The sequence below is a fragment of the Desmodus rotundus genome, chromosome 2 (genome assembly GCF_022682495.2).
Source record: "Desmodus rotundus isolate HL8 chromosome 2, HLdesRot8A.1, whole genome shotgun sequence".
NCBI lineage: Eukaryota > Metazoa > Chordata > Mammalia > Chiroptera > Phyllostomidae > Desmodus > Desmodus rotundus.
This window is the reverse complement of record NC_071388.1, coordinates 90,204,708-90,232,633: the sequence shown is the minus strand read 5'-3', so window position 1 is coordinate 90,232,633 and position 27,926 is coordinate 90,204,708. Positions and strand designations below refer to the sequence as shown.

Genomic DNA, 27,926 nt, shown 5'->3' with positions numbered 1-27,926 from the left:
ACTGTGGTGGTGAGATTGAAGTCAAATTGGAATGTTTTGGAAACAACATTACAGTTTTCAGGAATTAGTTGAGGGGGGCTTTGTTTCTCTCTCCCGATGATCTAAGAATGACATTAGAGGAAAGTTTGTCCAAGAAAAGTATTTTAACCAAAGCCATATGGATTTTGTTCTCTTTAAACCTGAGTTTACATGTTACCTAGCTGGTAATTCATAAATTCGTACCCCCTCCTTCTTCTAAATCCTCACTTTTAGTTTTAGTTTTATTTAAGCACAAAGGGATTCCCCCCCCCCCCCCCCCCCGTTCCCTGTCTTACAGTAAGTTGACCACCACGCTGGGATTTTTCTAAATTTTTACTAAGAAAATAATTATGTGACTGAGTTACTCTAAGTGACTCAAATGTTTACAACTTTCTCAATGTGGTTTAAATATAGAAAACTCAAGCTGCTTCTTTCTTATTCACAAATCCAGAAGCAGCACTATGAGATGAGTATGCAGGGTGAGCCTGTCCCGGGTGTGACAGCAGGAGTCACGAGGCAAGACCAGTGCCCAAGCATCAGATCTGCCTCCCTTCCTCTTCCTCTTTTCATTCTTATGACCCTCCCTAGTCTTGTCCATCAAAACCTTCCTATTCCAAGTCCAAAGCTTTCAATATCTTGCAAAGTAACTGATAATCTATTTAATAAGCCAATTTAAATCCAATTGTTATTGATTAAGGAGGGATTAGTCCTATGGCCCTCAGCACTTTAAGGGGAACTCCTAGAAAGGTTATTACTAGATGGCTTGGGAACTGTGAATACGGATAGCTGTTTGAAAGACTCTGAAGTCTCCTCATAAAGTGGTCTCCTTCTTTGTCTATACTGTAAGTGGGCTGTCTTCAGTAATTTATTTATTTCCTTATGTTTCAATAAATGATTAGGTCTTTATTAAGGAGAAGCAGAAACAGGGAGAGGGGGACCTGCTCAGTCTGAGCTGACCTGGGTAGGGGCCTCATGGGTGCAGTGGCGAGCTAGAGAATGGAGTGTCTGGCTGAGGAGGGACCCCGATGGTGGGGGACTCAGGGTCCTAAGAACACTGTGCGGGGACCACTGTCTTCTCCACAGTGTTCCCTTCATGGGTGACATGGCAGCTGTAGCTGAGGCTTGACCTCCACTTGTTGGACATCAGGCTCAGGTAGCTGCTGCCCATTACTTGTTTTCGTTCTGTTTTGGGACTTGGTGGTGTCCACAGACTAGGTGATGAGACTGCCATCTGCCTTCCTGGCCACCATCACGCTGCCAGGGTAGAAGTCACTGATGAGACATTCGAGTGTGGCCTTGTTGTTGCTGAGCTCCTCAGGGGAGGGCAGAAACAGAGTGGCTGAGGGTGCAAACTTGGGCTGACCTAGGACGAGGAGCTGGATATTGTTCCAGAGGACATACCTTGGTGACAAAGGCCCAGACTAAAACCCATCAGGCCAGCACCTGGGGCCTGTCCCCAAGAGGCCAATAGGAAGCTATATTCCCTCAGGCTCCAAATGCTGCTCCTGCCAGGTCTTGGGGGCCTGGCACCCTGCTCTGAAATGTTGCTGTCAAGGGCGGCAGGCCATGGGTGGCCACAGCCGGGCCGAGCAGCATTGGAAGCCAATGCTGCTTGGGGCCAGGACTCTGTCCTTGGGAGTCCTCATGGCCCACTTGTCCTGTCATGGTCCTCATCTTCCTTCAGGGTCAAAGGTAGCTCCAGCCTGACCTTCAGTATGAACTCCCTGCAGGGGGTGGGTGCCATTGGCAGGTGTCCCTGGTCCTCACTGGCAGTGGCCATCCAAGCGTGCCCTAACCTGAATAGCCCCACCCTCTTCCTGGGCCTCCTCTGGTACCTGCCCCCAGTGCCCAGTCCTCTCCAAGGCTGTTACTCTTGGGGGTCTTCTTTAGGGTGGCATCTGACATTGTCTCCCTTGCTGTGGTTGGGATCCATATTCAACCATCTCCCACCGTAACCCCTGCTGGCTTCACCCCTGGGGTGCTGGGTGGGGAGCACACCTGCTCCTGCCCTTTTAGCCCAGTTCCCCAAGGCTGCCTCTAGTCTCTGGAGCATCTTCCTGGGGCCTGGAGGGTCTACGAAGGGCAACCAAGTGCCCAGTGGATGAGGAACTGATTTCCTTGGAGTGGGCCTTGGGCTTCTCTTCTGACCAGGTTTCACTCTCATTCTGTCACATCTGTGCTGTGGGGTTTTCTAGAAGCTACATGATCTGTCATGTTGACATCACTCTGATGGCTCATAGAATGTGGGCTTGTACGTTTTCATTTTTTAAATTTGTCAGTTTTAAATTCAGATATGGTAAATATTAACAGACATAATTCACTTCACAAAAACTCTCTGGGGTGTTTGTTTTTTAGAGATTTTATTTATTTATTTTTAGAGAGAGGGGAAGGGAGGGAGAAAGAGAGAGAAATATCAATGTGTGGTTGCCTCTCATGTGGCCCCCACTCAGGACTTGGCCTGCAACCCAGGCATGTGCCCTGACTGGGAATCGAACCAGCAACCCTTTGGTTTGCAGCCCACGCTCAATCCGCTGAGCTACGCCAGCCAGGGCTGGGGTCTTTAATGATGTCTTTGAGCGTGTCATTTAGGTCTCAAGACCTCAATATTTGACATTTGCTGCTTTAAGTTATCCTGCCTGATGTGGTAGCTGAGATACCAGAAATATCGCAAAACCAGAGGCAGGGTGGTAATTCTTACTGAATCCAAAACTGTCTGAGGTAACCAGGGACATCAGGGACATCTGCTTTGTGACACTGAATGATCAGAAATGTCAAGGGAGTCTTTAGAGGGTGAGAGAGAGTGGAGGGGAGGGTTTCACACAGGCAGGGAAACTACAAGGATCATCATTAATATCCACGTTTCCCACATTTCCCAAGAGAATATAGAGAAACAAATATCTAGCATTGACACTTTTAATTCAATATCTTATACAAATGTAAGAAATAATACAGAATTAAATAACACCTGAAAAAGTTACTAAATATATAAATATCCAATTCAACAGTGAAAACAACTTAAGCTTTCATTTCTAGGTCACTGGATAGAGACAAGAAAGCAAAACATACTGAAAAGATCACTAATTTGGTCTTATGATTACTAAAGAGTTCAAAAATTGTTCCATTAGTTAAAACAATATAGTTAGGACAAAGGGAATCGCACGCCCATACATGCTTCCTCCACTACTGGGAAAGGTGAACTCGTGGGAGAGAAGACAGGAGAAACAAAGCATTCGAAGTGGCCAATTGCTATTTAGGAAAATTCCCCAATGCTTGTTTTTATAATATATTTTCATTATACTAGTCTGAATGCAGAATGACTAAAGTAGGGCTGGGTCATACTATGAGACAAATGGACAAAGAATGCATGCTTTTTTTTTTTTTAAACAAATGTGAGCTGCTATCTAAGACTAACAATATTTATTCTGCTATAAAAATAGGTAAGTAACATTGAAATCACCAATGTTATTTCACATAAATTCAGTCCCATTTTCATGGTGGTCAATGTCACAGCACTACATGAAGAACAGCAGTGAAACCAAGGGCTCTAGAGAGAGCAGCTATTAACAAAGCAGGAAGCAGGCAGTGGACTAGATAGCAAGTGACAAGGGAACAGACTCATGAACCTAAGAACAGGGAAGAAGAGATGGAACCGCCACAGAAAAGCAAAATGTAATCTCAGAAAAAAGTTCTTTGGTCCTTAACCTTCCCAATTTTTTTTTCTCTCTGTTTTTCATATCTTTTCCCTTTTCCCAGGATTTCTTCATTTTTTAGAGCAGAATGGCAAATTGTCTGGCCCACCTCCTTAATTTTCTGGATGCCATTGTGGAAATTCACTGAATAATGTGATTAGCAGGGTTGTCACCAGTCTCAGGCAAAGTCAGCCTCAAGCTGTGGCTGCTGATTCTGAGTCCAGCATCCATTCAGTAGCACAACACTGCACTGCTTTCCAAAATCGGTTCCTACAACAGACCTGAGAGGTCAAATGACTTCCTCTGGGAACTCACTTCCTCCGGGAACTCCTCTGGGGAGCTGAGATGGCAGTAAAGTCTTGAAATTCTTAGGCCTTTTATTTCTACTTCTTTTGCTCTCATAGGTCCCTGGAGATGACCCTTTTTCTCCTGCTTTCTTCCTTCATCAGATTCAAGTAGACCAGTGACTAATTTTCAGGGTTCTGTGACTCTTCTAAGGCTCTGAATAAAAGAAAGATCAAGATATTAACTTTGCACATTTATAATTTGTATCCTAATAGATTTTAAGAAGATAAATAACAGGAAGGTCAATAAACATAGAATTATCCTCATGCAAATTTCATCAGCAAAGATAAGGAACTAGATATGCTTGACGAAATGTGATGTGAAGGGAATGTGACTCTCTTTAAAAGATAGGTATTCTTGGAAATAAAGCTTTGCAGAATCACTTAAGACTACAAGTAAAAGAACATGTTCAAGAATTCCAAATGACCTATGTGTATTTTATTTATAAGATCTTGAGCTTTGTTTCCTGTAGATACTGACTTGCTGGACATAAGCTTGGGAATGGTCACAGAGTAGACAAATAGAGATCCTTTCCAGGGCTATCAGCTTGCTAGCACAGAAAGTGGGAGAACGCGAGCCTCCCTACAGCACGTAGAGAGGAACAAAAGACCTGGAATTTTGTCTTGGTGCCATTTCTCACTCTGTGTAATCTTAAGTATTTCTTACCAAACCCTGGAAAGTTCTGCATGTTTGAACATTGCCAGTATTTCCAGTGTGAGCTGTCTGTGGCAAAAGACACACGACAGCTCTGGCAAGAATGCCCAGGGTCAAAGGTCTGTTAACCAGTAACTTCGTGACCAGATTATATCATGAAATTTTTGTATGATGGGTGGCATCTGCATTCATTCAAGGGTAAAATTTTGTAGAATATTAGGCCTTGGAATGTGAGATTTATCGCAGCAATTTTGACCTAGGATTTCAATAAAGGATGCTTAACACTCTTCTCACGTAAAGCATTACATTTCTTCTTCCTGGAACTATGAGGAAATTGGGGTAAGGATGAGAATTACCACTCAACCACCTTTCATCTGGAAAGTGTAAGTATAATTATTTAGCAAAGCAAAGATTCTTATATTATTTTTGGAAACAAATTTTCTTATTGTCCTTCCGACTCATCACCAATTTTACCATTACAAATAGTTTATTGATCATCTCTGTTATTTGACATAGTACTAAGTTTAAAATAGGAGAAAGCAACATGATCCTACCCAGGATGTAGTGTTTTACTCACACTGCCATTGTTATCATTGCAAAGAGCCCACTCATAGGTTAGGCTATTGTGAGGTGACGTGAAAGAAACCAAGGTAACAATACAGATAATGTGGGTAAAAAAACCCAAAACACTTCTACACGACATAGATATATTCTTGAAGAAAAAGTGAAGTTTGGAACATATATTTCATATGATTGTCTAATTTGTCTATTGTTTTCTAGTTCAGCCTTAGGTCAATGAAACAAAAAAAAAACCCCTGCTACTCAAAATAAAAATTTCTAAAAATTAAGTGATAGCCTATGCTGACCTGCCCTGAAGTGAAGTTTTGTTTCTGAGAAGCATGTAATCATTTCTGGGTTGGCTAGTGAGCAATAAAAGATTATTCTCCAACACAGATTAACTTGATTATAGGTATGGAAAGGACAGATTATGACATCAATTTGGTTTTAATGGGCACGGACAATGGGGTGGGGGTTGACTGTGGGGGGCGGGGCAGGGGAGAGCAATGGGGAAAAATGTGGGACAACTGTAACTGAACAATAATTAAAAAAAGAAATAACTATTATAGAATGGTGGAAAATTTCCCTGGGAAATTTTAGTTTTTTTTCATTTTCTATTTCAGTAATAAAGGAATTGATTCATAAAAGAAAAAAGGTTCTTTGAAAACCTATTAACAGATTATTTTACTGTTGCAGTCTCATGAGAAGTAACTATAACGATCCCTTCAGGAATGGTGCAAAAAGAAATTGCCTCTAACTCATCATACCTTCCTTCATTAGGCAGCTTAACTGTGGAGGAAAATCAAAATCACACTCTCTGGCATCATACAAAACCACAAGAAAAGTAAACAGAGTCAATCTTCATAAAAATAATGTAGTTATTACAGATTATGCCTCTGTTTAAAAACTATTAATTTGCTTATGCTTTTGTAAGCAGCCAATAAGTGATTTTGATCTAAAATAAGCTTTTTTTTGGTCATTTATCTGACAAAGAGTTGAAACTTACTTCACAAATTTTCCTTACCTACAAGGTGTGTCTCCCTACTGAGCAGCTCGTGGAGCTTACTCTTTGTCTACTCACATTCAGTGAGTTCAAGAACTGATTCACCTCTCCTCTCCCCACAAGCCCAGCGCATGCACGCTCCTGCACACACACCCTCAGTTCCCCTCTGTCTCTAGTTACGTCACCATCTTTCAAGGCAAGTCAAGAATCTTGGAGATATTTTCCCTGCCCATCCAAAAGTTAAGTTTTCAAAAAATGAAAAAAAAGAGAAAAAAATAACCAAAAGTAAAAGGAATGATGGAAAGCAAAGTCAGTAGGACTGTTCATTTTTTTTCATAGATTGACAATCAGAATTTGTCACTTGAAGAAATAAAAATGATTTTCTTTCCCTCCTTCCAAATTTGTGCAACTTAAAATTTTGGTCTTAAACCAGTATTTCCTTAGCCTTTAACATTTAAGTCTCCAGAAACAACTGGTTTACTACCTATTTAAATATATGGGATCAAGTGATCTGGCTGTTAAAATTTTTGAAACCAGTCAAAAATTCCAGTCACTCAAAAGATGCCGCTGGACATTCAGCGCAGTTAACTGGGTTGACCACATGTAACGAAGACATCGTCAGCGAACGGCAGTCCTAGCGCTTACAAGATTCGACACGGGTTTGGCTGTTTGGGGCAGCTGCCCTTCATTCAGTTTTGCTTTCCACTATTTCAGTCACCTGCAGTCAACTGCAGTCTAAAATATAACGTAGAAAATTGCAGAAATAAACAATTACCAAGTTTTTAAATTAAAGTATTGGGTTGAAACTGGTTAATAAAATAGGTTTCAAGTACACAATTCTATAATACATCATCTGTGTGCTGCATTGTGTTTGCCACCCTGAGTCAGAGTGCCTCCCATCACATATGAGGGGGAAACCCCCCCGTAAAAACCGGAATTATCTCCTGGAAGGTGGGCCCCTTGTAGTACAGGCTTCCCCAACTAGGTGAGTGTTGTAGGAGCCCATCTGTATCAGTGTACCAGCTGGTGTTGTTGTGAGAGGCTGCCCTGGGCCTCAGTGAATAGTTTTTGAAGACTCTTTCAATGCATTTGCCCATTTCATGATGGGTAATTTATGGGCGCACCTGCCCACACCGTGCTGAGTGTTCACCAGTTTCTGACCGAACACATCATGATCCTCATGTCCCACCCTCCCTATTCACCTGATCTTGCCCCTACTGACTTATTTTTTGTTTCCCTGGCTGAAAAAAGTCCTCAAAGGAAAACTGATGTGAAAGAGGTGAAACAAAAAACAGCAGAAGCCCTACAGGGTATCCAAAGTGAAGAGTTCAAAAACGGTTTTGAGTGGTGGAAAAATGTCTCCATAGGTGCACTGCATCAAACGGAGAGTACTTTGGCAGTGACTGAAGTTTAAGCACGTTAAAATAAATACACAATTTTTTATAAATAAATTCCTTTTGGGGGCCCCCCTTGTATATTTGACCCCTTTTACCTTTACTACTTAAATTTTTCACTGTTTTGAATGGCGTAATGAAATCTTGCATGGTTGTACTCCATCCTACCAGGATGTGAACCATCCCTTTGCCCGGCATATGCATGCTGCGTATACTCCTGGCCCATTAGTCACTTGGTAGCGATCTAGGTTATCAGATCAACTGCAGCCACAGGTATCTGCTGCGCTGTATTCAAATAACCCTTATTTTACATAATAATGCCTCGTCACATAATTTTATGACAGTATACTGTTACCACTGTTCTATTGTATCATTAGATGTTGTTAATCTCTTACTGTGACTAATTTATGAAGTAAACTTTATCGAAGGTATGAATGTGTAGGAGAAAACATAATATCTATAGAATTTGGTACTATGTATGGTTTCCAGCATCCGCTGGAAGCCTTGGAACATATTCCCCTTAGATAGGGGGGAACTACTATATTCCACAAATGAGAAAAAAACTGGGTAGAGAGATAAGCTGACTCTTTTTGTTTCAGGAACTGGATAAGGCATTGAACGATTAATTATATTTCCCAGAAATCCAAGACTGACTGAATGAACAGAAGATACTGTTTTCCAAATGCCCCTTTCTAGTGGAATTCACCTCGGGCTTGAATAGATTGTATTATGATTCTTGTCCAAAAGGGACTTTTAAAAATGAATTTGAACACTTTGTACTTTTTTGCTTAAACTTTCCAAAAGAACACAGCAGCAACAGCAAGCACAGAGTGAAGGAAGTACAACTGAAAACAACAGCGTCTTTCAAGTCAGGATTTCAGGGCATCTTGACTGGAAGAACATCCTGGCAGAGGTCAGGAGGCGGGGGAGGCCTAAGCCTGTTGTAAACTACTAGCTGTGTGACCCGAGGGATGAATGTCAACTTTCCTCTCTGGGCTTCAGTTCCTAATGGGAAAAGTAACATGTTCGGATAAAGCAGAACCAGCCCTCTGCTTCTGACATTCTGCAAATTGGTCAGGAGGTCTATAGGCTTACATTTATGTGCAGTACGATCAGCTGGTCTGCAATGTCCTCTCCCTGACAGAACAAATACATTTATCTACTCTGCAAAGGGGTAATTGACACACAAGATTTGTTGCTTTTCTTATAAAACCACAAGAATTAATCTGTTATTTGTAAAAGTCTTATGCAAAATTAAGTGTTCAAAAAACCTAGAGCCTGAAAGATATTAGTCTATGAGACATAAAATGAAAAGAAAAAAAAGTTGCATTTGAGTGAGATTTTTAACAGACATCTAAAATAACACTCAAAGCCAATATTTTTTTTTCTTCCCTAACTTTTAGTCATCTGAGATGGAGAAAACTCCCACATCACCCTTTCACCCTAGGAAATTCCCATCACACCCAACATAAACAGCAGTTTTGCACTGGCTTTAATAAATTATGTCTGCCTTCAGAAACCAAAGAAACTTAACTCTCCCTCTAGCTGACTCTATAGCGCCTAGCTGACTCCTTCTGTTTCATAGCATCTCTAGTTTTATAGCGTCTCACCATGTTTTAGACTCGGCATTTATTTACAAGGTACTGAATTTATATAATAAGAAAAGAGAAATTTTAAGAAGTCAGTTTTTAAATCTGTCCTCCTATTCATTAACTCTTTCATTTACTATTTTAATGACTGTTTATCGAGCAGCTGGTATACATAAGACACTGTGATAGATGCTGAGGGGACGGAGAGGAGTTCATGGTCGATGGAGGCAGAATGACGTGCCAGTTACAGAAGTGTGGCCACCTGTATGTTGCTTATAATGTTTGGGGCATGGTCAGAGTACAACGCAGAAAGTTCTACTTTATTAATGATCATATTGGACAATTTCATAGTCTCTGAAATAGAAGAGCCGGCCTGTGGAATGCTATAAAAAGAGAAGAGTTTCCTCCTCTCATTAATGGATAGAAAGAACACGGCATGGGTGGCAAACTCCTTTCTCTGGTTTTGTCATCATATGAGTTCATAGTCATCAGAAAACATTTCCCACATTTCTTCTCATCAGCCCATACTCTCAATTTACAAAACAATTAGCCTTTAAACAATCTCAGCAAATCAAAAGCAGAAACATCCAGTTTAATGTCCAATTGCAAGAAAATGATACTGAAATGTTGTTTTAAAATATCATTAACATTTATGTAATTCAAAAACAATAAACAAAGCACCTGTTGCCATTCCCTTATTTGTATCTTCGTATGACTACCAAATTACCATTAAAACATCATGTTTCCTTCTTTGTACTTCCTGTAACAGCTCACCTCTGTCTTGGGTCCGGCGACGTTTCCAGTATAGTAAGATTGAGATTAAGATCAGAAGAATTACAAGGGAAACGATACTTAACAGTAGTGGAACTGAAAACCAAAAGCCTGCAGATATTGAAGGGAAAAAGAGGAAAAACAAATTTGTAAAAGGAAGCTTTTGAGGAAAAAAGAATAAAGCAATAGTTGTGGTGAGCTTCTACTGGAGTTAAGCTTTCAATGAAAATTATTATTAAATGTACATATATATATGTCTATATTCATGACATATTATTTTTAAAACATTTAGATAATAATAGCTAACAGGTTTTATGTAATTACTATGTAAGAAGAGCTTTGAATGTATTATCTCATTTAATCCTCAAAATTGCCCAAGAATTAAGTATTATCATTATTATTTAATATTAAAAAAAGTAACCCTGAGGCTCAGAGAAATTAAACCTAAAATCAGCAATAGTAAGTGGTAGAACCAAGGCTTGTTTAGAGGTCTCTTTGCCATATCTGTCCATTAAAGTAATATGTTTATTGAGGAAGTTTTAGAAAATACAGAGAAATATAAAGGGAAAAATCATTATAAATGTTATAAGTTACTTTTGGCATTCTTTGAAAAAGAAACACATTCCTTTTCAGATTACTGTTTTTCAGGAATATTGCTGCACTATGGCTTTTTAAAAAATTTTGTTTATTGATTTTAGAGAGAGAGGAAGAGGGAAAGAAAGAAAAATGTTGATTTGTTGTTCCAACTTATATATGCATTCATTGGTTACTTCTTGTATGTTTTCTGACCAGGGATCAAAACCACAACCGTGGGTTATTGGGACAATGCTCTACCCAACTGAGCTGCCTGGCCAGGGCTGCACTATAGCTTTCTTATGAAAGCATTTAACACACAGTTTTTCAATTGCTCAGCCACTTCAGTATTTTTCAATTAGACTAGATGCTCTCTGAGTCTTGCTCACTATTACAACGCCTGGCACACAACAGATACTCGGTATCATATTAGCAGGGAAAAATGAATGAATGGGTGGATCTCAGCATTTGGTATGTGGGAGCCATGCCACATTTACTAAAATAACATTGGCTGTACTGGCTTCTTCAACTCTGTTTTTCTTCCCCTACTTAATTCATTTTCTCTTCTATTAGCTCCTTTGCTAAGAGCCTGAGAGGTTCTGCAGAACATTCTCCACCTTCCGATGTGTGTACATAGGTGTGACCACAGCAATCGTTGCCCACGTTCTCTTACCGTTGTTCAGAGCCTGCCTGAAGTCAGTCAGAGTTCCCAGGTGCTGCACCTGGCAGATCACTTCATTCCCCACTTGATTCTTGGGGTCTTTGACCTGGAGGACGCTGATGACAGAGGTGGTCCCATTGGGGTGTGAGATAATCTCAGTACTGTTGTCCATTCCTGACCCAGAGACCTTCCAGGAGATCAAAGGGGCTGGGCGGGCATTGGCAGAACAAGTGACATTTAGGTGGCCTTCAGAGAATTTAGTGTGAAGGAATACTGTGGGCTGTACTGGGACAAAAAAAAAAAAGAAAAAGAAAAAATTGTCTGCCGTCAGTTAGTTACCTTGCTTGAGTTTTGTACCCTCCCAAGAAAAATGACAGAATGGGGACTAGAAAGATAAGGTAGCACGTCCATCCCAACTGAAGCCTTCTAAGTTCTGCCTGTGTGTAATTCTCTCAGCTGCAAGATGGGGACTGGCATAGTACAACCCTGTGCCCCCAAAATCCTCTCCATAGTTTGTAGGTGAATTAGCTGAATAGAAAAAGGATTGTCTTTCCTCTCAAATAATCCAGAGCCCAATTATTCTGTTTTCCTTTTTCATGGGCAATGCAGCATCTCTGCCTTTTTCTGGGTGTCACTAGCAAACAGTTTGGCAATGACCACCAACAAGCACCTCCGTGCAAGTAGCCCGCACACCTCAGAAACACCAGGGCAGCTTCAGAGCACAGAGCCCATGGAGGGACTGCTGCTTAGTGACAGCAGTTTTCTTCTTGGAACTGAACCAAGAAATAAGTTGTACAGAAGAACCTGGAAAATCCCTGGTTGCATATCTACACAAAATGCAAATTGTAAATTCATAGCCAATAGCCAGAAAGTCACAGAATGACAGTTGAAGAACCTTGGAGATCACCTTATGAAATTAAGAAAACATAACTAGCTTACGGAAAAAGGACATTATTTTTAGGCCAGCTTTACCCTGTTCCCTTTTTTAAAGTCCCTTGACTAATGGGTTCATTTTCATTGGAATATAGTTTATTTCTGCTGAACAAAATACAGGCCTATCTTTCTGTGGTTGGCTTTGTAGCCCACGAGATAATTAGAGGGCAGTGCTAAATTAAAAAGTGGTCTGTATTTAGAAGTTCAAGAGGAGGATGAGTGGCAATGGGCTGGAGGAAATAGGACTATAAGGCCTGTGGCTCTGTCCAAAGAAGGCTGAGACGACTAACACCAACGAGTACCGGGAAAGAGAGATAAAGGTGATTATGGCTGCTGTGGCCAGACTGGATGACGGGGCTCTCTGGTATATCACAGAATGACAGATAAGAGCTCAGGACATCTGGAAAAGGTCAGTGTAGAAAAGAACAACAATATTACTAGCTGGAAGACTGAGAAAAGTCTGATTTTCAGGCAAAAAGAAATAAAAAAGATTATGAGTAAAGGAGGGGGAATAGCAGAAAAAGAGAAAGATGAGAAAGGAAAATGTAAAAGGAACAGAAATGAGAAACATATGACACAAGAAGGAAAAAGGAGAAAAATGAGGTAGGAGGAAGGAAGGGAGGAAGGGAAGGATGGAGAAAGGGAGAGGAGAGGAAGGAAAGGAGGAAGAAATGAAGGGAGGAAAAAAGGGCAAGGAATGATGGAGGGAGGGAGGTTTAGAAAGAGAGGGAAGTGAGAGAGAGACTAATAGAAAGAGAGAAGTAGATATGAAGAAGGCCTGACGTAAGATCCTGAAGACAGGATTCATTATAGTCAAATAAGTGAAAGACAATTGTATTTCCTCCCTTGCGTTCTCATATACGTGTCATCTCTCTGTTGCATTCTTATCTACTTAGCCTTCTCTTGCCCTGGGTGCAATGTATTTGGTGTGCTCACACTCTGACATGAACATTCCTAATAACCCTGTCTAAGCTGCTTTCCCTCCTAAAGGCGGCACTGAGTGTGCCATGCTCCACAGTTACTCCTCATTCCTACTTTTCAATTCTTTTTCTCAGCTGTGTGTCAGTCAGTTAAGAGGAAAGGAATCTTGTCTACCTAAGCCTTAGATTTTAAAAAGTATTTTTATTATTCAGTTAATTTTCTTAGTTGACATCCGGTACGAAGAACCTGTGCTGCGAGGTCCCCTTATCCACCCTACGAGAGCTGCATGGAAACAGAACGAGAGGGCCCACCATAACTGGCCCTAGGTTAGCCCCCTCTGGCTCTGATCTTACACCCAGAAGTGTTAAAGCTATTAGAGACGCTATAGTTAATCTATGTCACACTTCCTGTGGAGAAATTAACTTCGGTGCAAAGTGTGGACAGGACTCTTCTATGGTCACATGATTGCTAACGTCAAAGCCAGGTCTGCATCCTAGCACTACTTAGGGAGACTTGTCTTTACCATGGCCCTTAATTTATTCCTGCTGACAATGGGATTCCTCAAAGCAAAGATAACTCCAGGCAGAAATTCAGTGTAGCCCTGTGAATTCTCCAGTAACATAGTCACAGTTACACTGGACATGAAAGGCTAAGCGTCTTGTAATAAGCGTTTCTGGGGTTAGGACCCTGAAAAACTAGGTACTAACACTATGTTCCAAACATTCTTGAAAATAACATTTCTAGTCAGAGAAAAAGTATTCTCAGAGATTCTCACCAAAGAGAATGAGGCAGGGTTCTCCCACAATCTTCCCAGCACCAAAGGTATTGAAGAGGCACTTGTAACACCCCTCATCCTCCAGAGTGGTATTCCAGAAGGTAATGGTTGTGTTCCGAAGTCCCAATTCAGTTATGTTCATCTTATTCTTATAAGCAGGCTGGACCACAACCCCATGTTCGTTGCTGAAGGTGACCATGTTTTCTGGACTTAGAGCCTTGACTTTCTGCCATGTCACAATCAAGACTTCCTGGGAAGATTCCAGAAAGCATTGTAAGGAAGCAGGTGTGTTCAGCTTCTCTCTTTTGTCTTGGGTCAGCACTTTCATCATGGAAACATAAAAAAATATTTAAAAATTTAATACATATGTAAAAACATGTTTTTGTGACTAAAAACAATGCATGACCAAAGTCAAATATAGAAAAGATAAAGAAAATGCAAAGAAAACATTCATCTACATTTATGATGCTGCTAGGTTAATACAATTTCAAATATATTTTTTCCATCTTTAAAAGTAGCAGAGGAGACAAACAAGAAGTTAAATTCTCAGTGACAAAAATTATGTGAAGAATCTCTATATGCCTGAAAGTAGTGGAATAAGGTTGAAGGTAGAAACTGTCAGAAAAGAGAGAAGCAGTACCACGTGAGTTTATGCTCAGAGAGGTAGAAGCCAGGAGCAGGAAGGAGCCGATGGACAATAGGCAGAGTGACTAGTTTGAATAAAGATGTAACAGGCACACACATTCCACACACACACCCTGCAAAGGAAGGCGTCTGCCTCCAGGAAGCTGGAGTGAATACAGCAACATAAGTTAGAGCCATACACAAGACAATGCTCCAGGAGGCTGACAGCAGCAGAGAGCTTTGACAGCAAACGGCAGCCTGTACATTCCCCCAGTTTCACTGAATGCAGTGCAGAGTATAAAGCATGGCAGTAATTTCTTCCCCTTCCAATGCTGGCTACTCTTATTGATAAGGTAGACTCTTCAATGGGAATCTCAATATAATAACGAATAGCCAAACATTTGTGAAAGTTAGCACAATGTAAGAGGGGCAATAAACTTTACAAGTTCAAAAATTCATATCTAACAAAAAAAGACTTCATAAGTAAATAAATATTTGGACAAAAATAAATGTGATATCTTAAGTGTAAAAAGAAGCCAGCACTGTAAATAGTAAAACTTAGAGATGTAGAGAATAAGATACGTAAAATCTAAACAGATTGGCTGAACTAAGCAGAATGGATACATATCACTGAAGAGTGACTGAGTATGTGGAAAGACCAGGTCATGGAATTCTCCCAGAATGCAGCACAAAGGAATTAAGGTATGGAAGGAATTAAAGAAATCTTTAAGACCTGAAATGTTTCAACATCAGTTCAATAAGACTTTTAAAAGAAGAGAAAAGGGAGGCTGGAAGACAAAAACACTGTAAGGTATATATATATATATATATATTTGAACTATTATATATTTCAAAATAATAAAAGGAACAATCTAAAATAAGATACATTAATCACACATCTCTATACATCTAAAAAACTCAAAAAATATAAAAAGCTAATAGAACTACAAAAAATTATAAATCCACAATCATAATGGGAGACTTTCCATAGTTCTCGCAGAATTTTTACTTTCATATATTAAAAAGAAAGTAATGGAAAAAAGTCAAATATAAAAACATAGAAGATTTGAAAAACAAATATTTATATTTTAAATTACATATGTAAGCATTTATAACCTTTTACCCAAAAGAGAATATACAATCTTTTCCAAGACACATAAAATATTCCTAAAAATTGAATTTGAAATAGGACACAAAAATATGTGCTACCTTATGACCTTGAACACTGGGCACAATGCAATAAAATTAAAAATTGACATGCTTCTTTTAACTAATTACACTAGAAGTCATAGCAAAAATTATAAATTACTATAAATGACATTGAGAATATAATACCTTCAAGTCTGTTGAAATTGATACAGCAGATCTTAGAGAGCAATATTTAATCCTTATTTCATTTATTAGGAAAGAAAGAGATTGAAAAATGAATACACACAGAATTCCTGACATCGTCCACCTCCAACCAAAAAAAAAAAAAAAGTAAAAGGAGTTCATTAATAAAGGCAAAATCACCAGTTAATGAAATAGCACACGAAATGGAGACGATAAAAAACACCATAATCTTTTGTTTTAAGACTAGTAATATGGATGAAATATTAGCTAGTGTAATTAGAAAAAGAAATCAGCACAAACAAACAATATTCTCTCAACAACCCCTCAACCATACCAGGCATGAAAAGACAGACACAGCAACGATAAAACTGGAACCCCTGAGCGTTGTCTGAGTGCAGTTTTTGTGCGATGCGCTCTTGGTAGATGGGAAAAGTTCTGAGGACAACATTTGTTGGGATTGGGGTTGCCTAAAAGTTTGTTGAGATTCTGCAAATCAGGGATTTGAAGAAATTGCTGCTTTCAGAATGGAGAATAGAAAGGGATCAAAGCTAGAGTTTGAACTTCTTGGGTGATTCTTCTCTTTAACTATAAAGAAACCATGTAGTGGAATGTTTGTAGTTCTTTAGTGCTTATACAGAATTTGCCTGCAGTCAGTCGGTAAATCCTGTTTTGCAGGGGAGCAGCAGCAAAGCAAGGGGCGGGTGACCTCCGAAGGAACAGAGGAGGAAAGTCTGGCACAACTAGGCAAGGCAGCAGATCAGTGAACAGCACAGGCGTGTTTCTTACAATAGACCATGTGAACTTCGTAACATTGATGTTTCATTATTTTCTGTATTTTTCTATAAAAGAGGGGCACACCCAGTTTTAAGGCTTACTGCCAGATTACCTTCCCAAAAGGTATTCATTCATACTCCCTCAAGCATTCTTATATCTTTACAAACATCGGTAATCATGGTGTCAAAAGTTATTTGTACATAAAATATATCGTAATTTAGAATTTTTCATGCCTAGTTTTATCTACAGAAACAGTGTCTAAGTAGCAAAGTCTTCTTTCACTTTGAGAACAAAAATGTTTTGGAAAGCAAAAAGAACCACTCCCACTCCTCCAATCAAATTATACGTTTAAATAATTCATACAGACAAATGAACCAGCACAGCAGAAACAACAGTGGCCAAAATGTCTCCACTCTAGAAATCAGGTTTCCTGGACTCCACACAGGGGATGTGAGTATCTTTACCTTGAGCCCTGCATAGCATCACTGCTGCCAAGAACCAAATCAGTCTGTAGGTAGACAGATGACAGAAGGGCCTCCCGAACACCTGAAGACAGAGAGCAAAGTACAAATATGGGCATTTGGATGTGGACAAAGCTAAGGAAGCTTTAGTCTCATCGCTATCCCAGAGAATGTTGCAGCTAAAGTTTTAACTACCAGAAAACTTTGGTGTTAAGGAAGCAGAACCAGAAACTATAAATGAAAGAAATAACAGTGCGCTCAGGATATGCAAAGGGAAAGGCAATATTGTGGCTTCTTCATTATGTCAATCCCTAGCAATTTGAGGCCTTGCTCCTAAAGCCACCATGGTGAAGAGCAGAATCCCAAAGGCATAGGGTCTCTGGGAAAAATAAACAGCCATACATACACGGAGACTATAATGTTAGAGACTACCCACTTCCAAACTAATCCACATCTGTTAATATTACTAATGTAACAGTGGAATGACTTGTCAGTAACAAGTGACTGCAAATTTTATATAAATTGTACCTTTTAAAAACCGGTAATGGCTTTATTTTTTTTCTTCATTGCTTTATTTTCATGTGTCTGGGCATAAATCCTTGACTTCTTTACAAATCATGTTGATATTTAAGGGAATGCTGTTCTGGGTATCATTTTGCTATAAAATGTGGGCAGATTGTAGAGAGATTAATTTCTCTGTGCAGTACCCCATCGATCTTTTCACTTGGCCTACATATATGTGTTCATTATAAGGGATATGGGCGAGAAAGGTAAGTTTTCCTCACATTTTTTGCTATTTCTAGATTTTTCTAGAATAAAAGTAAGAAATATGCATTTTTCTATATTTTTCTTTAACTGAACTTCATGTTGCCTTTCCAATTAGAGGTAGAGACTTAATTTCAGTCAATGTCACATTATCTGTCAATTTAGCACCTGCAAACCCAACACTTCACTATTGTTCCAATCTCTGGCATTGCATCTATATTCCCGGGGGCTTCTCATTCTTAGTAACAAGTATCTGTCCGAGCTGGCATTCCCTAAGGCTGCTGTGTTCCCCTAAAGTTATCAGTGTCATTGGTCTGTGCAATTAAATCTTGTGTTTACAAGATGTTCTCTCTCGTTCTGTCACATGTTCTCCTGATTCCATGCTCCTGGATTCTTCCTGTGCCGGAAAAAGGGAAATTTCACAAGTCTCTCGGCCTAGACCCCTATGTATCTAGCCACCTCTGTTTCACTGTTTCCTCGCCATGATGGGTGGGCAAGTCTCTCCTACTGTTCCCCACCCATGCCCCCCCAGGAAAGCAAGGCACAGGTGCTTTCTGTTCTTAGATTTCAACACCTATCTGTACATTCTATTTACCATCCTCCTGAATTCCCCACTCCAGGGGGATGGGCACAGGGCCTCCTTTCAGGACACGAACTGCTGTCTAGACTCATTGCTGTCTGAGTCTAGACATTAGTCAGTGCCTCTTTGCTCTGCCAGACTAAAAAATATTTATTTCCTCTAGAGTCAGAAAAGCTAGTGCCTCTATCAGCCTCCATTCTTCCCATTAACTCTTTCTGGAATAAACATATGTTCTCGGGCCTTTAAAAACTCAAATGTTTAGGCTCTTGCTATTTTAAAACTTTGGTGTCTGAAACTAAAAGTTCTTTGACATTTTAATTCCTCACCATTTTTTCAAAAAAAAATCATAACTCTCTTGCATGTGGAAATCCAAATTTTAACAAAGGCTATAATGAGAAATGCAGAATGGATTGAGTTTCATAGTGAAAATCTGTGTTTTAGGACAAGAGAGAAAGCAGACACACACCAAACACAAGACGTGTAAACTGGGAGCCAGTAATGTTTAAGAAACAAAGACAGTAATGGAGGCAAAGGAAATTAGAAGGAAAGCCTTGTTATTAAATCCATGTATATTCGCTCCTGCTGATTTGACTTGAGGCTAGCAGAAATACTAGATGTATGAGTTAGGAAAAATGCTTTTACCTGCATAAGATGCAAAAAAAAGTAACAGTAAAAGATTAAATGAGGTAGTGTATGTAGAACTCCTAGAATAGTAACGCACACAAATAATTACTAAATAAGTGTTGATGTTGAGGATCTGGTGAAGATGGCAGTGTAGGAGGATGCTATACTTGCCACCTTCCAGGGTCACACCAAAATTACAACTGAATTATAGAACAGTCAACCTGGAGAACCATCTGAAGACTAGCTGAACAGAAATCATAAAACTGAGGATGTAAAGAAGAAGCCATGCTGGGACTGGTAGGAAAGGCACGGATGAAAAATGGGCTGGATCCCATTCACGTGTGGTGGTTAAGACTCCAGAGGGATATCTCAGCTACAGAGGTCCCCCTGAAGTGCAAGGGATCTTAGCCCCAAACAGGGCTCCCCAGCCCAAATCACCAAAGTCAAGAAGAGAAGGCCATGTAACATCTGGTCATGAAAATCAGCAGAAATTCCCTCCATCTGGGTGAGAAGGAAGTCTGCTAGAAACCCAGGCAATCCTCTTATAGGGCCTGCACACAAAGTCTCACTCACAGGCACTCACCTTGGGCTCCAGCAAAGGGACAGTAGCTAAGGGGTTGGAAGGCTGGATGGTGTGAGAGTCATATAGAGAGAACTGAGTTGTGTGGCTTCAGAATGAGGGCTGGGGCGACATCAACCATTGTCTCTGTTGAACACGCCTCCTACAGGGCCAACAGGCTCCATCTTTCCTGAGCCCTCCCCTACCCCATACAGCCAAACCTCAGTCTGCACTGGCTTGGTAAACTCCCACTAGCTTCACACTGATGACTACCTCATAACCCACCCCACCCAATTCACACATCACCCATCATTGGAGCCTCTTTTGGTGAAACCAGCCTGGACCTGAATTTCATTCTTTCTTAAAAAATTCTCCAGGTCTGGTCAAGCTTGGGAAGTGCCAGAGAACTTCAGGGAGAAAGTGAGTTGTGTGGCTTCACGGTGAGGGTTCCTGGTGTTGAGCCCTTCCTCCACACGACCAAACCTGATTCTGTATTGGCCTACCGAACTCCACTAGCTCCATTCTGACAACTCTCTGAGACCCCACCCCACTGCAAAGGTTTGCAGGCCCCAGGCAGGTGTTGACTTTTGTTGAGTAACCTCAGGCTCAGCACCGTCACCAAATCTGAATCTGTCTTAACCTGATGAACACCACTCACACCATCCTGGTGACTCTCAGACCCTGTCTCAAGTAATTTGCATACCGCCTAAGGCTCTTTTAGTAGCTGAGCCTTAGGGCAAATAATGGGAGGTAGCAAGTCTTAGACTGCCTTGGACCTTTTGCTCAGTACTGGTTGCAACCTAAGTTCACAGCTTGGCCTTTCCCACACACATTCAGACTTGGCATAGACGGCTACCAAGTAGAGATTGTTTTGTAGCTCCAAACAGGTAACCCGACTGGTCACAGCAGAGTCTGACATTGACCTGAACCAGAGCCCAATCCCTCAAGACACCCCAGACCAACACACCCTGTGACTGGCTTCAGACCACAACAGAGCACCACCCAATTAGCTTCACAAGTGGCACACCCAAAGGGTAGTCTGGTCAGGCACCAAACCCTACTGGGGCGAACGAATTCTGCTCTGTCTCATGTGCTGTGCTGGTGGCCAATCCTCATAGACAATCAGCCTGAGGGTCAATCACACACACTGATGTACCAACAGCAATCAAGGCTCAACTATAACAGGGCATATACAACCCACAAAAGGGATACTTCTGGAGCGCCAGTCTCAGGTGATTAAGAAAACTAGAACTGAGCCCCACAGTACACCAACCACATAAGGTCACCCTGCCAAGAATGGGAGATGTAACAGATCTACCTAACACATAGCAACAAACACAGAAAAGCAGCCAAAATGGGGAAACACAAGACATGTCTCAAATAAAAAAACGGGAGAAATTCTCAGAAAAAGAACTAAATGAAATGGAAGCAAATAAACTACTAGATACAGAATTCAAAACACTTGGTTGTAAGTGTGCTAAAGGAATTTACTGAGAATTTCAACATAGATATAGTAAGGATGAAAAAAGGACATAGAAACCATAGAAAAGAACCCCTGAAATGAAGAATACAATAACTGAAATGAAGAGTACATTGGAAAGATCAATTGCAGATTAGATGAAGCAGAGGACTTGTTGGGGACCACTCTGTGTGGTTTCCGAGACTGTAGTCCCAGGAGAGCAAGCCCTGAAAGGGGCTAGTAAGTCCTCCTGGAAAACCAGATGAAAACACAGGTGGCAAGCATGACCCCACTCTAATCAGGCCTGGGGAACCAGGCCTGATAAATACATTGTATCCTTTGAAGCTTGCTCTGCTTTGTTTTGTATAGCCCTGGTGATATAAACCAGATGCTTAAGTTCAAGGCATAAGGAGTAAAACTCCTTATCTCATGAACACAGAGGGTCTTAAAGACCCCCTGGTGTCAGCATGACTAACAGACCCTGACCTATGACAAATCTCTGTGTTCCTTCAATTGTTACCTATAGATAATACCTGTTTTATGACTATAGACTTTTGACATTGATCGATGAGACATCCATGTATGATATATACACCTACACATACCATTCCCAATAAAAGTCATTTGGGAGAAGGGCTCCAGGCATTCTCCACTAGAGGGAATTGACAGTCCCTTTCCAACTGGAACAGCAAGATTGTGTCCAGGACAATTTATTTCTCATCCACAGCAGACAGGAGGATTCTGCTGGATGGAGTTCTTCCAACAAGGACTAAGGTAGTGATTTTGAAGACAAGATAACAGAAAATACTCATCCAGACCAACAAAAAGAAAAAATAATTTAAAAAAATAAAGATAGTTTAAGGGACTCCTGGGACAACATCAAGGCACAACAATATTTGCACCATATGGATACCTGAATAAAAAGAGAGCAAGGGATTGAGAACCTATTTAAAGAAATAATAACTGGAAAATTTCCTAAACTGGTAAAGGAAATAAATATACAAGTCCAGGAAGTACACAAAGTCCCAAACAAGATGACTCCAAAGAAGCCCACACCAAGATTATTATAATTAAAATGGCAAAGGTTAAAGACAAAGATAGAATCTTAAAAGCAGCAAGAGAAAAAAAGTTAGTTACCTACAAGTGAGATCCTAAAAGACTGTCAGCTGATTTCATAACAGAAACTTTTCAGGCCAGAAGAGACTGCCATAAAATATTCAAAGTGATGAAAAGCAAGGACATACAACCAAGACTACTCTACCCAACAAGGGTATCATTTAAAATTGAAGGAGAAATAAAGAGCTTCCAGAGAAGAAAAAGCTAAAGGAGTTCATCACCAACAAACCGGTACTACAAGAAATGTTAAAGGAGCTTTTTTAAAAAGAAGAAAGAAAAGGAAAAAAAAAAAGGAACACAGTTTTGAAGAATAAAATGGCAATCAATATGTACCTATTAATAATTACATTAAATGTAAGTGGATTAAATGCCCCAATCAAAAAGCATAGGGTAGCTGAATGAATAAGAAAATAAGACCTATAGCCCTAATTGGTACAGCTGAGTTGGTTGAGCATCATCCTACAACCACACAATCACTGGCTCAATTCCCAGTTAGGACACATATCTAGGTTGTGGGTCCAGTTCCCAGTTGGGGCATGTGCAAGGGGCAACTGATCAATATTTCTCTCTCACATCTATGTTTCTCTTCTTCTCTTTCTCTCTCCCTTCCCCTCTCTCTAAAATTAAATGAATAAAACGTATTAAAAATTAGCAAACCAATTTCAGCAATACATTAACAAGATCATACACCATGACTGAGTAGTATTTATTCCTGGGGTGCAAGGTAAGTTCAATAGTTGCAAATCAATTAATATGAAACAAAGAAAAGGATAAAGATCATATGATTAGTTCAATAGAAGCAGGAAGAGCATTTGACAAAATCTAGCATATATTACTCTCAGCAAAGTGGGAACAGAAGGAACATAATAAGGCCCTATATGACAACCCACAGTAACATCATAATCAATGAGGAAAAAAAAAATGTGTTTTCTTAAGATCAGGATCAAAACAAGCTAGTCCACTTTCACCAGTTTTATTTAACATAACAATGGAAGACCTAGCCACAACAATCAGACAAGAAAAATAAATAAGAGACATCCAAATTTGAAAGAAGTAAAACTGTCATTATTTGCTGACATAATACTAGAGATCTCTAAAGATTCCACCAAGACAACCAGAACTGATAAATGAATTCAGTACAGAAGCAGAATACAAAATTAATACAAATAAATCAGTTGCACTTTTTTGACTCAGTAATGAACTATTAGAAAGGGAAATTAAGAAAATAATCCCATTTACAATTGCATTGAAAAAAATACCTAGCAATAAATTAACCAAGGAAGTTAAAAATCTGTACTCAGAAAATTTTAAGACACTGAAGAAAGAAACTCAAAAAGAAAGAAATAAATGGAAGCATATACCATGTTCATGGATAGGAAGAATCAACATTGTTAAAATGTCCATACTACCCAAAGGAATCTATAGATTCATCACAATTCCTATCAAAATACTAATGGCATTTCACAGAACCAAACAAACAATCCAAAAATTTATGTGGAACCACAAATGACCCCAAATAGCTACAGCAATTATGAAAAAGAACAAAGTTGGAGACATCATGCTACCTGATATCAATATACTGCAAGGCTAGAATAATCAAAACACCATGGCACTGTCATCAGAACAGACAGCCCAGAAATAAACCCTCATCTTTTTGGTCAATTAATTATGTTGACACAGAAGGCAAGAATATACAATAGGGTAAAGACAGTCTGCTCAACAAATGGTGATGGGAAAGTTAAATAATTACATGCAAAAAAGTAAAACTAGACCACCTTCTTACACCATACAGAAGAATAAACTCAAAATGGATTAGAGACTTAAATGTAAGAGTTAAAACCATAAAACCCCTAGAAGAAAACACAGAATTAAGCATTAAGAGAATTAAGCATATGAAAATTGGGCATTTAAGGCACATAGGCATGAAACTCTCTGACACTGCCCTCAGCAGTACCTTTTTCCTGATGTATCTCTTCAGGCAAGAGAAACAGAGGAAAAATAAATAAATAGCACTGCATCAAACTAACAATTTTCTGCAAAAGAAACCATCGACAAAACCAAAAGACAATGTACTGATTGGGAGAACATATTCACCAATGATACATGAATAACAGGTCAATATCCAAAATTTATAAAGAACTCATTCAACTTAACACCAAAAACCCCAAATAATCCGATTTAAAAGTGGGCAGAGTACCTGAAAGACACTTCTCCAAAGGGGACATACAGATACCCAATAGACATATGAAAAGATGCTCAACGTCACTTACTGTCAGAGAGATGCAAACTAAACCCACAATGTTATATCACCTCACACATGTCAGAATGGCTACCATCAATAAATCTACAAACAAGTATTTGGCACAGATGTGGAAGGGAAACTTCAGGCACTGTTGGTGGAAATGAAGATTGGTGAAGACACTATGGAAAACAGTATGGAGTTTCTGTTAAAAAAATTAAAAATGGAACAGCCTTATGACCCAGCAATTCCACTTCTGTATATCCACTTCTCTCTCTCTATATATATATATACACACACAGATTATATATATATATATCCCAAAATACTAATTTGAAAGAATACACACACCCTTATGTTCATTATAACATTATTTACAATAGTCAAAATATGGAAGCAACCCAAGTGACCATCAATAGTCAAGTGGGTAAAAACATGGTGCTACATATATACATATTACTCGACCAGGAAAAGAATGAAATCTTACCATTTGTGATAGCATGGGTGGATCTAGTAGGTATTATGCTAAGTGAAGTAAGTCAGAGAAAGAAAGACAAATTGCATATGATTTCACTTGTATGCAGAATCTAAAGAACAAAATAGCCCCAGCTTGTGTGGTTTAGTGGATTGAGCGCCAGCCTGCAAATCAAAGGGTCATCGGTTCAATTCCTAATCAGGAATTCCCATGCCTGGGTTGCAGGCCAGGTCCCCAGTAGGGGGCATGCGAGAGGCAACCACACATTGATGTTTCTCTCCCTCTCTCCTTTCTCTGAAAATAAATAAATAAATCGAATAAAATAAATGAACGAACAAAATAGAAACAGACTCATATACACATGGAACAGACTGATGGTTGCCAGAAGGGATAGGGTTAAGGGCCTGTGTGAAAAAGGTGAAGGAATTTGAAGTACAAATTAGCAGTTACAAAAGAGTAATGGGGATGTAAAGTACAGCATAGTGAATACAGCCAATAATATTGTAATAACTATGTACGTTGCCAGATGGGTACTGGACTTATCGAGGGGATCACTTCATAAGATATATAAATGTCTAACTATACACATGAAACTAATATAAATTTACCCTCCTCCATATTAGCTATTGTATTTCAATTGTAGTTGATATTCAATATTGAATATCAACTACAATTGAAATACAATAGCTAATATGGAGGAGGGTAAAAAATAACTAAATGATGTTATCTCACTGGGTTACCATAAGAATTAAGCATTTAAGTCACTTAATATGGTGCTTAAGACACAATGAATGCTAATATGTGTTAGGTAGCTAAATTTATTATTGAAATCACATATACAACAATGGACATGAAGAAAGTCCACTTCTACCTCTTGCCAAAAGGGCCAGGTTTCACAGAAGCCTGGGTTTTACCTGACAGCTGCACACTTGCCAGCTACATCACCTCTGCTCATACCTCTTCTCCTGAAAAGTCTTAGGTCCAAATCCTGATCCCACCACATATAGTCACATGGACTTGGAAAAATCAACCTCTCTGCCTGTTTCTTTACTTGTAAAATCAGGTAATAATTCTTCCTTTGAAGGATAGTTGTTAAGATTAAGAGCGTCCCACACGCAGTCAACATGAGCTCAATGGCCACCATTCTCCTTTGTTAAGAAAGACATTGAAATAACTGGCTGTGTAGTCTTGCCCATACACTATACACACACAAAAATTATCTTGAGGCATTACTTGCAATGGGATTTTATTTTTCTTAATTGTTATTTTATGTTTAACCAATTAGGCCAATCTAAATGAAAATCTTTCCCTTCATTTCATGTTATGGACACAGATCCTGAATACACAAGATGTCTGTCTCTCCTAGATACCTAGATATCAGGGTTTTAACCTGATTTATCTGATCCTTTTTGGTTTCCCAATCAAAGGCCCAGAGGATGGAGAAAGAGGCCAGAGGATCCAGGATGGAACCGCGTCTCCTCAAGCCCTGATCTGCAGCCCCACCCAGCTGTGTCCACACGGAGCCAAAGGCACCGGCTACCTCCCACTTGGGACGGTTTAAAACAGAATCTGCTTTCCTAGCCTTCATCGAGAGCGAGTCAGCCTCCCAACCTGGGCGAGTGAGCCTCCTTGCGGCAGCCTGCCCAGAGCACCCGCGCCGCCTGGTCCAGTTCCACTCCCCGGATGACAATGATCTGGTTGGAGAGAAGGACCTTTGAAGTCCCCGGCTGGCGGCATCCTTTTTTCCAAGGCATTGGAACACAGAACCAGAATGTCAGGAGGACGGAAGGCCACTTGGGAAAACAAAATTAGCTTTTCAGCAAGGTTAAGCGCTGAGAGGAAATCTCTGGTTCAAAACCCAGCTTTAGACCAGAATAGGGCTAGCTTCAGCCTGGCGCACTCCGCCAGCCGCCACCCGAGGCCATCGGTACGACATCGCCCGCCCTGCGCCCTTCTTCCCTCGCTCAGGCTCTCTCACCGGCTTCTCCATCCTCGCTCCCGGCCGAGCAGGGTAGCCAGCTTCAGCTGGAAAGTCCAGAGGATCTCACACCGGCCCAGGCAGTGCACCTAGAGCTCCGCCGAGTGAGGCTGGACCGCCAGCGCTCCAGCTCAACGCGGCCGCCCACCTCTTCCCCGCCCCCGCCTCACTCCTCCCCCCACCCCCTCGGCCCTCCAGCTCGCGGAAGCGCGCGGACGAGTCCAGGGGCACGTGGGTTCGGTGTAGCTATCAAAGTCTGTATCAATCACCCTTTCTTCATAACATTTGCAATTTTAGTGTTTAAAAAACACTTTGGTCCATTTTAATCTTTAAAAGAGAAAGAAAATGGAGGAAGGGGAGAGAGAGACATGAATTAACTGCCTTAGCATTTGGAGGAATGGCAGTCTGCAGTGTTCAGCACTCGTGTAGGAAATCAAAATTTTTGAAAAATGTTACTCGATCTCTCGAAATTTGCCTATAAAAATGAAAAATGTTTTGAAGCCGAATTTAACCAAACAACGTTTTTAAAAAACAAATGTACATTTATTTTTACCCTGGATCAAATTATATATTCAAGCAATAAATCCTGTAATAAGCCCTTCTTTCATGATGTGACTTTCTTTTTTCTTTACTGTGAGGAATTTCCTTCCATTTACATTGATGATGAGAATTCTTCTTATTTTTTACAAGTTCCAGAGTTTTTGGCTTTTAAAAAAAGAAAAGGAAAAGGAAAAGAAAAAAAAAACACCAGATCAATAAAATGTTCATCTCCTTAAGTTTTTTCTGTTCTCCTACCATCATCCTCTGACAAGGTGCTGGGAAAGAGCTTTTACTTAAGAATCCACTGGGCTGTGAATATGAAGGCTGTAAATAATAAGATCATGACTAAATATTTTCAGAAAATCAGAAACATTAAATATACACATTAGAAAGAGTACAAGACTCATGGAGTGTCAAACAGGATACTTAGCAGAAAGCCACCTTATAGACATAATGAAATTTAAAAGTTTGAATTAAGAGAATCAAAAAGAAAAATCTAAAAGCTTCAAAAATGAA

The 27,926-nt window shown here is 40.0% G+C and overlaps 1 protein-coding gene and 1 pseudogene across 4 annotated transcripts; both read right to left on the bottom strand.

The window, feature by feature from the left end:
• Nucleotides 1-324: 324 nt before the first annotated feature.
• LOC128780228 (immunoglobulin lambda constant 6-like) lies at nt 325-2,768 on the bottom strand (annotated as a pseudogene).
• Nucleotides 2,769-2,917: 149 nt separating this feature from the next.
• On the bottom strand, nt 2,918-27,020 carry CD200 (CD200 molecule). Of its 4 annotated transcripts, XM_024578189.3 has the most exons (6): nt 26,871-27,020; nt 17,079-17,160; nt 13,885-14,205; nt 11,268-11,540; nt 10,025-10,132; nt 2,918-4,208 (listed from the first exon to the last, which is right to left on the bottom strand). In XM_024578189.3, the coding sequence occupies exons 1-6, from the start codon at nt 26,880-26,882 to the stop codon at nt 4,201-4,203; spliced, it is 804 nt and encodes a 267-aa protein (XP_024433957.1). In that variant the 5' UTR covers nt 26,883-27,020; the 3' UTR covers nt 2,918-4,200. The 4 variants fall into 4 exon arrangements, with proteins under 4 accessions (XP_024433957.1, XP_024433958.1, XP_024433959.1 ...); XM_024578190.3 differs by lacking the exon at nt 10,025-10,132; XM_024578191.4 differs by lacking the exon at nt 17,079-17,160.
• Between the last annotated feature and the right edge of the window lie 906 nt (nt 27,021-27,926).

What these genes read in the sequence shown, in the direction of transcription:
- CD200 (XM_024578189.3), bottom strand. An exon ending in GATGCTATGCAGGGCTCAAG is followed by an intron (nt 14,206 to 17,078) that starts GTAAAGATACTC and finishes CCATGATGAAAG; the next exon opens with TGCTGACCCAAGACAAAAGA. An exon ending in ACCCTGCCTCATTCTCTTTG is followed by an intron (nt 11,541 to 13,884) that starts GTGAGAATCTCT and finishes TTTTTGTCCCAG; the next exon opens with TACAGCCCACAGTATTCCTT.